The sequence below is a fragment of the Siphateles boraxobius genome, unplaced genomic scaffold (assembly GCF_051911475.1).
Source record: "Siphateles boraxobius isolate OS27281-9 unplaced genomic scaffold, OSU_SipBor_1 32, whole genome shotgun sequence".
NCBI classification, from domain to species: domain Eukaryota; kingdom Metazoa; phylum Chordata; class Actinopteri; order Cypriniformes; family Leuciscidae; genus Siphateles; species Siphateles boraxobius.
In genome coordinates, this window is record NW_027508942.1 from 4040821 (window position 1) to 4054216 (window position 13396).

The 13396-nt window shown below is 38.8% G+C and overlaps 1 protein-coding gene across 4 annotated transcripts in view; it reads right to left on the minus strand.

The window, feature by feature from the left end:
* The window catches only part of kcnab1a (potassium voltage-gated channel subfamily A regulatory beta subunit 1a), a 112277-nt gene that overhangs the window by 17987 nt on the left and 80894 nt on the right, over nt 1–13396 (minus strand). For all 4 annotated transcript variants that reach the window (XM_077194625.1, XM_077194622.1, XM_077194623.1 and 1 more), the window contains one exon: nt 3222–3259. In XM_077194625.1, the coding sequence (XP_077050740.1) occupies nt 3222–3259 (38 nt within the window). The remainder of the gene's footprint in view (nt 1–3221; nt 3260–13396) is intronic.

Consider the following 13396-nt stretch of genomic DNA (forward strand, 5'->3'; position numbering starts at 1 on the left):
AATATTAAACAGAGATTGACATGGCCTTTTATAAAAACTTGTGTGTCACTTGGACATTTAAGCCACGAGCAGTCAGAGTCGTTCAGGTGTGACAGTGTTTAGTTTTAAGCAATTAAAGAAATCCTGTAGATGATTTAGAAAGTTCTTGGGTGTTTTCGGGAAGTCTCACAGTAGCTGCATGTCGATCTCTTTCACTCGGTCATCAATAACATTTCGATCAGTGTGTTTTGTTGTGCAGTGGATCTGCAGGGTGACTGTGTTTGTAGGTGATTGAGTTTGTGCGAATATATGCGCATAAGTATGGGCTTATTTGAGTCTCTCATGCTCTCCCTCAGGCCTAAATCACATAAATAAATCAACATAAAAATGAGACAAAAGCAGACCATTGGTTAAGGGAATTAAAGCATTTTTAAATTAAGCACAGAAGAGAGGAGAGATATTCACCTCAATCATCAGTGCACATACTCATATAACATCTGAGAGCGCTACTGTAAATGGATTTGGATTGCTGTTTTTTAAGGGTTGTGATATTCTTAGCTCTTTGTAAGTCTGTACACTTATGACTTCATAAACTATGTGAACTAGTTCTGTCGAAAATAATGCTTTTGGTATATGAAAAAAAGGGAAAAAAATTAAAATGTATCTGAAATATAGTAATATCCAAGTCAGTTAGGAAACTGGGCGCTGGCTGATAGGTTCTTAATGAAATCTACAAACATTGACATCATTACTACATGGCACAATCTGATTGGCCTCTTCTGATCCTGCAGCCAATGAGATTGCTTGCTCAACATTTAAATAGTCTGTTTGATTGTTTGCTGTAAACTAGTCCTGCAGTTCCTCTGAACCCCTCCACCTCCCCAGCTCCACCTGCCTAGATCTGATACGGGATTAATGCATGTCTATACACTCACCTGAAGGATTATTAGGAACACCATACTAATACTGTGTTTGACCCCCTTTCGCCTTCAGAACTGCCTTAATTCTATGTGTCATTGATTCAACAAGGTGCTGAAAGCATTCTTTAGAAATGTTGGCCCATATTGATAGGATAGCATCTTGCAGTTGATGGAGATTTGTGGGATGCACATCCAGGGCACGAAGCTCCCGTTCCACCACATCCCAAAGATGCTCTATTGGGTTGAGATCTGGTGACTGTGGGGGCCATTTTAGTACAGTGAACTCATTGTCATGTTCATGAAACCAATTTGAAATGATTCGAGCTTTGTGACATGGTGCATTATCCTGCTGGAAGTAGCCATCAGAGGATGGGTACATGGTGGCCATAAAGGGATGGACATGGTCAGAAACAATGCTCAGCTAGGCCGTGGCATTTAAACGTTGCCCAATTGGCACTAAGGGGCCTAAAGTGTGCCAAGAAAACATCCCCCACATGACTACACCACCACCACCAGCCTGCACAGTGGTAACAAGGCATGATGGATCCATGTTCTCATTCTGTTTACGCCAAATTCTGACTCTACCATCTGAATGTCTCAACAAAAATCAGACCAGGCAACATTTTTCCAGTCTTGAACTGTCCAATTTTGGTGAGCTCTTGCAAATTGTAGCCTCTTTTTCCTATTTGTAGTGGAGATGAGTGGTACCCGGTAAGGTCTTCTGCTGTTGTAGCCCATCCGCCTCAAGGTTGTGGATGTTGTGGCTTCACAAATGCTTTGCATACCTCGGTTGTAACGAGTGGTTATTTCAGTCAAAGTAGCCCTTCTATCAGCTTGAATCAGTCGTCCCATTCTCCTCTGACCTCTAGCATCAACAAGGCATTTTCGCCCACAGGACTGCCGCATACTGGATGTTTTTCCCCTTTCACACCATTCTTTGTAAACCCTAGAAATGGTTGTGCGTGAAAATCCCAGTAACTGAGCAGATTGTGAAATACTCAGACCGGCCCATCTGGCACCAACAACCATGCCACGCTCAAAATTGCTTAAATCACCTTTCTTTCCCATTCTGACATTCAGTTTGGAGTTCAGGAGATTGTCTTGACCAGGACCACACCCCTAAATGCATCGAAGCAACTGCCATTTAATTGGTTGATTAGATAATTGCATTAATGAGAAATTGAACAGGTGTTCCTAATAATCCTTTAGGTGAGTGTATATTATGGGTACAAATCTTACATGCTTACAGCAGCGTGTCTGTCTCCGAGAACCAATAAAATGTATTAATATATGCAAATTAAAAAAATTAAAAATTAAAAATACTAAATTCAATAAGTTGAAATACCACCTAAATGCTAAGAATTGCTTTCTAGACATTCAAGCCATATTTCACCTATTCAATCTCCTCCCAAAACAACGTAATGTTTGGATTATCAGTGGCATGTCATATTTTCAGTTTGAGGTAATCAAATTAAGCTAGTACAAGAGGAAGTGAGAGAAGAGCAACTTCACACTCTGTAGTCTTACATTTCACACAACGTCAACTCTAGTTTATTTAAAAGAAGCCTCTTAACACTTCTTTTAATCCTCCTCCTACTACTTCCATACACTCTGAGACTGTTACTCACACAAAGTCCTGATTCAGACGTTGCCCTCTGACACCACAATGCCTCAGAGAAAGTAAATCCCTTACGACAAACTGCCCTGTCACTGTACGCTGGAGGTCCAGTCAGATCCACTCAGCTGATGGGACGCTGAGTCATTCCGCTGGCCAAAACTGTGTGTGTGTGTGTGTGTGTGTGTGTGTGTGTGTGTGTGTGTGTGTGTGTGTGTGTGTGTGTGTGTGTGTGTGTGTGTGTGTGTGTGTGTGTGTGTGTGTGTGTGTGTGTGTGTGTGTGTGTGTGTGTGTGTGTGTGCGTGTGCGCATGATTAGGACAGATTCCAACATTTCATGCTCTATCTCTTGACAACCAGCACAGAAAGGAAGAGGCTGTTTGACCGCAGAGACTGAGGACATTTTAACCCTTCCATAGACACAGAAGGATGTTTTATATAAACTTAAATGCCCTCAGAAACAAATGATCATCCTCACTTGCCCTATAGGTTGACGCGAATGTCCCTTCCATGACATCCTTGTCTGTGTGCTTGTATGTTTTACACAATTTCTAGAAGGAAATGTCAGGTTCTTTTGCATCATGTGTGTATTTGCCATCTGCAGGCTGTTCTTGTCACACTCGCTGTTATTTTCACCTCGCTCTGATTGGGATACTTTCATAGCTTCAGGTAAAAGTCAGTAAAGAAAACAGAACAAGTCTCACTTACTTCATCTGAAATCTGCCCTCCAAATGTCACCCAAGTGCCTGTGAAGGAAAAGGAAAAAAAAAATGTTGAGGATGAATTGTGATATTTGTCGCTAAGGCACTTAATTCTCATTTAATGACCGTTTGATTATCCTTTTAAGAGCTAAAAGGTCCTCCAGGGGACCAGAGAAAACCTGCTCATTTGTGTTTTCTGTATTGCCAGAATTGTCCTCCTCGAGGCTCTACTGAATATGCAATTAAGCAGCCTATTCTTTTTCAACCATTAAGATTTTCATCTGAACCCGTACAAATTATGGGTTGCCAAATGTGAACGAAATAATGCTGTAACCACACAGTTGTGTCATATTGAGCTCAAACAAAAGCCGATTTTGACATTAATAGAAATGATGTGTCAATTTCACACGTAATACATGCTTACAATTTCAAGTTAAAAAAGATTTAAGTTAAAAAAATACTGTATTTAATAAACAATATTTTAATCTTTTTGTTTTTAATTTAAAAATATTTATTGTTACAAATGACCTAATAGGACTTGTCACCAAAAATGTAGATTAATTAAATAATTGCTTAAAATCACAAAAAATCACAAAATATTTATGTAATAAGCATATTGGTGATGCTTTGCCCACTGTCAACTATTAATGAAAGACTGTAGCAATACAACGGAGCTTGTGAAAATCATACATATTTTATTAACAAATAAAATACCTGGTTTCAGAGTTCACAAGTGAACGCTAGTGTTTGCTCGTATATATACTTAGATTTTCTCCTCTCAGTTTCCCAGGTGATAAAAGTAAATGACCCTGATAAAGATAAAGAGGTTCGGACGATGGATGGATGGATGGATGGATGGATGGATGGATAACGGTCACATGCATAGTAGGGGTGTCACAATATATTGCCATACAAAAATGCAACAATATCGTGAATAGTGACAATATGTATTGTGTATAGTTCACCCAAAATAAAAATGGCTGTGTGTTAGAAAAAAAATCCGAATTTTAGTGTCAGTACTACATTAAACTGCTATATACAGTATAATGTTGAATATAATGTATAATAAGCAATGGGGGGATATTTGTGGGTCCTGATAATGCCAAATGTCTGATGTTACCAGTACAAAGTGGCCTACATTATTTTAAATATAGTCAGTGAAAGTGCAAGCATATTCGCCTAAAACAATTCTGTATTTTCAGCTTCAGAATCATGAATATTTTGATTCTGGTGTCTCTATTGTCCTGTGCATTGGGTTTCCAGCACCAAGTCCAAGCCTATTCATTTACACCCCCATTACCAAATTTAGCATTTTAATCAACAGTACATTTTTTGTTAACCTTTTACAACGTCTTGGAGTATCGCAATAATATCGTATTGTATCGAATCGTGACATGAGGGTGTCGTTACACCCCTAAATCTTAGTAACTTTCTCAGTTCCTGTAATGATCTTCCTGTAACCCCTCCGGTTCTACTCGCACCGCTCCGGTTCAAAATGGCGTTTCCGTCATATGAGGTGGGCTGATTAAAAAGGACGCTAAAGACAACAGCTTCTAGCGTTAGTTGCTAGTGCGCCTCGGGATCAGGAGAGTGAGGTTTACACACACAGATCTTTAATAGCTGGCCTCCGTTACATACAGACTACAAAACTGCATCTACTTTTACATTTAACACTAGATTAGATTAGCCTGGCTCCGCCCTCTTACGTACTTCCGCTCAAATTTCATTTTCCTTCAGTACTAGGTCTGGGATTCTGCTGTAGACTTCGGTTTTCTCCGATCATTTTTTTACCGGGCCAATCAGCGAACAGAGGGAGTGGCTGAGAACGATGACGTTGATGTCGTGCGTTATTTTGAGTTGTAGTTCAGTAATGGCAGTGGAGAAAGATGCCAGCGAAGCCTTTCGGTCCGTTGTGGCAACGCTGCCGAATATCAAGAAGTTAAAGCCGGAGCAAGAACAATCTTTGCTTAGTTTTGTTGGTGGCCATGATGTTGTGGCCCTCCTCCCCACGGGGTTCGGGAAAAGTTTGATTTTCCAGCTCGCTCCGTTAGTGGTGAATGAGTTGGCTAAAGCGAACGCTAGGCATACGTCACGACCAGACGTTAGCGATTGGTTATGGCAGATCCAGAGTGACTCTGGGCAGATCCAATAGTTTTAGACTTATGCTGCGTCCCAATTCGCATACTATCCGTCCTAAATACTATTCGAAAATAGAATTAGTACGTCCCAAATCGTAGTATGTTTAAATGAGTGTTTCAAAGATACCCGGATGGTCTACTATTTCCGGTCAGAATCCGAAGTGTAGATCGATGCACACTCTAACGGCTGATATTGCCCACAACCCTTCGCGCGTTGGACGAGAATTCGGTTAGAACTACAAACACGAGTGAAAAGTGTTAAAAAACTACATGCATGGAGGACGCACGAGTCCCGCGGTTATGTAGAGAGGTTTAGATAAAGAGGTTTGAGTGATTAATTATCAGTATCTAACCTGACGAAAATGAATGTATTCAATGTTGTCCACATTATATTGCATCTGCAACATTGTGAACTTTTGTAAAGATACGTTTAGCCATGCATCATTATATTGCAAACACGAGAGTATCCGCATGAAAGATCCACGACTGGCAGATGAACGTGCTCCCCGAAACAGTAGGAAATCAAATTAGATTGAATGGAGGATTTTAACTGTGATGAGATGATTGACAGGGCAGTTTACCGTGAAAGGATGCACGCAGCACGCCACAGAGCTGTCCATTAAAGATGACGTGATAGTATGTCCCAAAGCTTGCCTTCTCTTTAGCTACACACTCAAAAGTATTTACTTTTTCTTAACAAAAAGAGTACATACTTTTAAGGCGTAGTATAAGTAAGCGAATTGGGACGCAGCATTAGACTTCAATAGAGTACCCGCCTGCAAGGAAGTTAACGCTTGTCAATGGAGCGGTGCCAGACTCTATGTACAAATGAAATGTACGTGAGTCTGGTGAGACCAGGCTAAGATTAGATCACCTCACCACCGAAATATTTACTCAACCCCAAATGTATTAAAAAGTGTGACATTTGATAAAGGCACAATATTTCCTTAAGTGTGATCAGGCTAATTATGGTGTCTAATTATGGATCTGGTGTTTTTGGCTCCAGCAGTGGAAACCTATACAGCGGAGAAGATTTACCTTCTTCTAGCAGCTGCAGACTCAGAGAAACTCCAGGCCAGCACAACAGAAGTTACAAGCTCAGCCAACGGAGCGTATAAATAGCAGCTGCTGTCTGACTCAGATGTAATGCTGCTGTGTACAGTTGAGAAGACCCTACATCTACGGCACAATGCTCATGGAGAACCAGGATATCGGGAGATGATCTCCGCCTCTGAGGCGGTTACATGAGTTTTAATGAGGGATGTTGCAGTGGGGTCTAGTGAAGATGTCCTATATTTAATCGCACTCTTCTACAAAACGCTGTGCCATCAGCAACAACCTTTCTATTTCTAGATGTCCCAATAGGAGGATTTAAAAAAGCAAATTAGTAATGTATGGCATTTGGACTCCCAAAACACCCATGTGACTTACTTCCATCGAACACTAAAGGAAATAACTTGAACTGTTCCTCTTTTTAACACAATTACAGAAAGTATGAAGAAGCAGCATAAAATGATCATGACTGTAGTCCAAATGACTTGTTTGCTATATTCTGACAGCATTAGCTTTTGGTGAGATTTAAGACGTTATTCACTGTTAATATTGCCGTCCAGCGAACCACTGAAGTTGAGGACTGGATCAGTCTGATTCATGAATAAATCTTTCAGAACACTTTTGTGAACTGGATCAACCGATTCATTGAAAAGATGGAGAATGAATCTTTCATGAACTGACATTGCTTTCTCTCATTATCTGACTTGACTCCTTACACAAAGCTATTAGATGACTTATGGACTAATCGATCACTTTTAATGTACTTTATGGTGTTTGTTTGTTTTATTATGATTTTTTACATTTTAAAATCTGGAGGCTAACAGCCCCATTCGCTAGTATAATATTGACTATTTGAAATAATTTTCATCATGTGGGTTAATCTCTAAAATCTTAATTTATTCCTTTAATATAGGGATGCACCGATATGAACATTTTAATCGAAAGCCGATAATCGCTATATTGGCCGATAAATCTAAATCCAAATTTTTATATGATTTTTGAGAGCCTGATTACAAAAAAACATCTTACCATTAAAAGCCATGTCCCAATCACATAATTATAATGTTCACATTATAATTCTATGTTGCCTATATGACACCACATTACTGTATTTTATATTTTGAACTGATTTCAATCATATTTCAAGCAGTTAAAAACCATCAGAGTGAATCTGAAGTGTCTCAGCTGGAGGAAATAATCCATTATTTATCAGCTTTAATATATCAGCCAAATTGTCTCATTGGGCCGATAACAATAGCATTAAAAATGAACGTATATATATATCTGCCGATACCGATATGGTGGCTGATATATTGTGCATCCCTACTTTAATACCTTTAATCTTAATTTTAAAAAATTATTTGGGCTCTACAGAAGTCTAAACTGAAAGTAAAAGTGATTTCTCATTGGATAAGAATTATTACTTCCACTTATCGAGAACAAAACCACCCTACAGTCACTTCCATCTAGGTTTTCTTAATCATAACTTTTATTCTCAGTAATTTCATTTACATATGTTACATATGTGGCCTTCGTTTCTACACTGTGTTTATCTTCAGCTGAGTTTCCATGTGCAGATAAGAGGCAAGGTTATTTTAAGAAGGACAGAAGGCCAGCGGGTCAGTGACATACAGGCCCTGTGCTGATGGCAAGAGCCAAACTGTGACCACAAGGGAGTAAATGAACTCCCACATATGATGAGTGAAGCAAGCATGTCACTTATGGGTAGGACTGGTAGCGCTTTGAGCAATGAGAGTCCTTCACACACAAACAAACTCATTTCACAAGTAGAGACTGACAGGCAGATGCATGTAAACACATTTTGCACATATTTATCAGAGTGCATGAACATTTGAATAGAAAACCTTGCAGTTCATTTTCACATCCTTGAGCTTAATACCAACACACAGCATTTATAATTGAACAGGCTAGTTCAGTAGATCATCCTTCTTCCTCTCTCTTTTACTCTTCCTCTCCAGGTGCATTAGTATTTTGCTCCAGCACTCCGGATGTGTCAGCTTTAAAATGTTAATAGTCTCTGTGTAGAATCACTTTGATCAATTTTAAGAAGACTTTCTTGAAAGGTCCTCCAAACCAGGGTCAGAAATTAACGTTTCCATTCAGACGCAATATGCATGTTTACCTTTGTAAAGGCAGTTTTTATAATTACCTAATTAAAAATGGTAAATGGACTGCATTTATATAGCGCTTTCACAGACCCAATGGGCACCAAAGCGCTTTACATATTGCCTCACATTCACCCATTCACTCACTCATTCATACACCGACGGCGGTGTCCGCCATGCAAGGCGCCATCTTGAATTGAACTTGAACTTTATGGGATAAATTATTATCCCATAAAGAAATGTAACATAAATATATGTCAATATATGTAAATTACATATAATGCATGTCTGCTTCCTATATGAGAATATATGCAAAATTCATATATATAAAACACATGGACATATGAAACATATATTTCAAAATATAGCAAAAATGGCCGTTTTCATGTAGGTGCCATATATTTTCCCATATATATGTATGTCACATATTCATACTTAATGTTGTCCATATATGCGAGAAACCAATACTATACTGTAATATATGCAGATATATGGTATCATATATGGATGAACTCAAATATTTTCTTAACATGTTTGGACACATAAATGTTCATTTATGTTGCAGTTATATATTGTGTTCTCAGATAAGTCAAATATATGTATAGATATATGTCATGCTATTCAAAATGTAAGTACATATATGGCCATATATTACATTTTTGTATGGGATGTTAAATTGTTGTGTTCATGCTTGAATTATATTATCATATTTGAGTTTTTCACAGATGACAGCGTTGTCAAAATGACCTCCGTTCACAGTGATCTATGAAAACGATTAAAAACGCTGTGTTCTGCTGTCAGGCCATAGTTTGTGCTGTCACTTTGTAAAGAACACGTAAAAAAAACGTACATGAGTCGTTTTTTTCAAAAACTGTTTGCAAAGTTTGGGTTTTCAGTCCCCAAGAATGCTGTTCTCATGTAAATGAAAGGTCAAAACACATTTAAAGTTTTCTGTTTTTAGTTTAACGTGTAAACGGTCCCTTAATGCTTCTGATTGGCCATTGCATTCATAAGCTCAACAGAAACGTGTGTGAATGATTATAATGTTCAATGCTGCAAAAAACACACCTGACATAACGTGAGCAGATCTGAATGCAATCCTACAATCAACACTTTTTATTAATTTTCACATTTCATTTTGAGACAGCCGTAGTAGATTTAGTTTATTGTACATTTGCATTATTTTGTCCCCTCATCTTAAATTTGAGAGGCATTTTTTAATTATTTTGCTGGCATTTTGCTGGCATCAAATTAATTTCGGACTCTGCTTTAAATTGAGCCTTGAGAAATGAGGTGAGTGTGAACTAAAGTGAAGTTCAGAGTAGGGCTGGGCGATAAATCGATTTTATCGATTAACTCGAATGTGTAGTTTACGCCGATTTTTTTTAAATGAAAATCGGTTTTCTCTTTAACAACCGCCGACGCTCTCGTCTGTGCTCCCGTAGTTCCGACCGGGCTCAGCGCTTGCCATGATAGAGATGCACAAACAACATGGCAAATGAGCAAGACCGCGGCAGCAGAAGCACACCCGCCGAAGACATTTACAAGCTGAATCTGCAGGTCTGCCAACTCTCACGAGTTAACTGTGAGAGATGAAATTTTGTCACTTTTTAGACGCTCTCACGCAGAGAAAAATCGATTATTTAATGCAAATTAAAATGCTTACAAATGTCATTAAACTTTCAATTCATATGATCAAGCACTTCTTGAAAAATCTAAAAAAAGTATTTCGACAGATGGTTCACAATGATTAAAATAATCATTAGTAAATCATTATCAAACATAATATAATCATTATGTAATGTTTAATAAATTAATTAGTACATTATCTCATTATTTCCAGCTATGTGAATATACAGTATATTAACTTTTTATCCGTCAAGCATTATATAATGTTAGTGTTTATATAACTATTTAAAACTAACTAACAAAATTTTAGTATTAGATGCATTCATTTTCATATTTATAACACCCACTTAATCAACTCCACATTCCATTCAAACTAGACTCACAACTGTGATGACTTTACTGAACATCAAATCAAAATCACCAGATAACCCCTTTGAACCAGTGGCGTAGCAAGTCAGTGCCGGGCCCATATGCAAACCCTGCTAACCCCGCCCTCCAAGTACATCGAAGAGACATTTATAGATGTTCACTGTAGCATAAAAAAAAAAAACCAAACCAAACAGTACCATAAAAAAAAGACACTACCCAACAACTTTTCACAACCAGAATGGAACAACAAAAAAGTCTAACATAACCAAGGCTCAGTCAGTGTCAATAATAAACTACTGCATGCATACAAACGATCGTGACACAGCGGCCCATAATCTAAAAGCACAAACCTACTCACTAGTTTTAGTTGGATTCTCCAGGCCTTTCTTTCGGCAAATTCATCAACGATGTCCTTGCTGTTTAATTCACGGCTTCGTGCATTCTCAATGAAAAAGATTCTGTGACATGGTGCTCCGCAATATTTTTTTTATTAGCTTCAGTTAAAAAAAAAAGAGCGCTCCGCGGAAGCATCAACAATAACCTCTCACACACTGTTTTCTTTTTTTAATTTGGCGCTATGAAAGAAAGGAAAGAAAGTGACATGTGATGGCCAAGTTTGGTAACCCATACTTGGAATTTGACCTCTGCATTTAACCCATCCAAGTAAGTGCACACACATTAGGAGCAGAGTAGTGAGTAGTGAACACACACACACTGCAAACGTGGATATACACACCCGGAGCAGCGGGCAGCCTTGAGTGACGCCCGGGGAGCGATTGGGGGTTAGGTGCCTTGCTCAAGGACACCTCAGTCGTATTCCTGCCGGTACTGGAATCGAACCAGCAACCTTTGGGTCACCAGTCCAACTCTGTTACCATTAGGCCATGACTATGCAGCGTTTGCTCGTAGTGCAGCGCCAATAAAAAAATGACGCGGAAGTTCCACGGCAGCTGCGGGGTGCTAAAAAAACACATGCACACAAGAAATTACAGAGAAATTAGAAATTACTGCACATGACATGCATACAAAAAATATACATTTATTGTGGCCACGAATTAGTAATACATTCCCTCGTTCTATTGCCCTGCATGGCCAGACGCTACGCCACTGCCTTGAACTTGTGAAAATCGCACTCTCTGCTGGATTTACTCCCAATTCCCAAAAACATTTCAAGCTGATGCTGCCAAATAAGGCAAGACTGGCACTGCCTCATGAAATCACTGTTCTAGTACAAACCGCAAGAAACCTGCAAACGGATCAAAGTCTTCCCTCTCTAAACTACAACAACAGATTGTTGAACTGCAATTCAAGCCTGTCTGTTTAACCTCCGCCTGAGGGACCTGATCACAAAAGCTGCAGAATAACTAAACTTTTACAGTGATGAAATTCTGAGGTCTTCACAGAAATAAAGGTTTCTGAGCCTCTGAAAAGTGACGTTTTGAGGCGGGGGTGGATTCCTCCTCAACCAAAGGCTTCTTTGTGTGTGTGTACATTAGAGGCAGACCTTGAGTTTACTTTACAACTACATCCAGCTGGCAGAATCTCTCTGATTCAATCAATGCGCAGATGGCAACAAGTAACAAATAACCTGGGAAAAGAAGAAAAAGTAAAAGAGAAGGGCTGAAAGAAATATGGGAATTCAATAACTTCTTAGCTCTCATTTCCGCCCTCCTCATTAGCCTTGATTGCAGTACATTAGGGAATTGCCAATATCAGTTTTGTGCTCAAACAGACCTATTGCTCCAGTACATCCCACATATCTAAACAGGAGCAATAATACACTCGCACTGGCATATTGAGGATTGTTTCCTGTACAGCGACATAAGTTGCTGTTTAATCACTGTGCATCATTAGAAAAAAGATCTAGCTAGTCATCACTGTCTCAGGAAACACAGAATCATTGAACTAATGCTGTGTTCTCAGCATGTCGTAATTACTGTAATTATGAGATGACAACACGTAACATTCTACTGATGTTCATAATTAAGCTTTTCTATGGTAACTATCAATGCCTAAATGAATCTCAGGTGGTACAGTGGTCACGCGGTTCAAGAAAATTCAGAGCAATTCTACAAGAACTTGGACGCGGTTTGCAAGTTGGAACCCAGTGCTTGACATTAACTTTTTTTTGTGCTCCAGCAACTGTGGTGAGTGGTTTTCCAAAGTTACTAGACACTCAGCATTGTCACTGGTCACAATTTTGACATCTATACCATAGTGAAAAACAGCCATATAGATATTTTTAATATTATCTCATAATTTGGCAGCAGATATGTTAGGCTACTGTCACTTTAAGACCTGACACATGGATCCATTATACTGCATGTTAAACATGTTTTTTCTTTCTCAACTGTTTAAATTCACTTTAAACATAACTGACTGTGTTTACATTAATACAGCAGCGAAAACGAACTCAATTTAGTACTGAGAGGCGGCTTTGTGTGCAGCACTTTGGGTGTGAGCACAAAATATGTGGGAATGAGTAAAACTATGCACAATACGTGCAATCTCACGCCGAAATTCAAGCTCTGTAACAGCAACAATATTCATCCAGAGCAAATGAAAGGAGTGAGTGAGGAGAGGCGGGATTGTGTGTCACTCGCTGTCGGAGAGAGAGAGAGAGAGAGAGAGAGAGAGAGAGAGAGAGAGAGAGAGAGAGAGAAGCTGGTATTGTTGATCTATTCTGTGGAAATTAGTATTGGAAGCATTTCCGATATTTCACAGTACATATTATGATATGTATAAAAAAAATCTATATTTTTGACTACACTACATTGCACTTAGTTTGTTTCAGATGCCTTTTTAAAAGACTGAAAAATGCATATATTATACGTATATAAAATTCAACCCGCCAAAGTGGCTAGTAG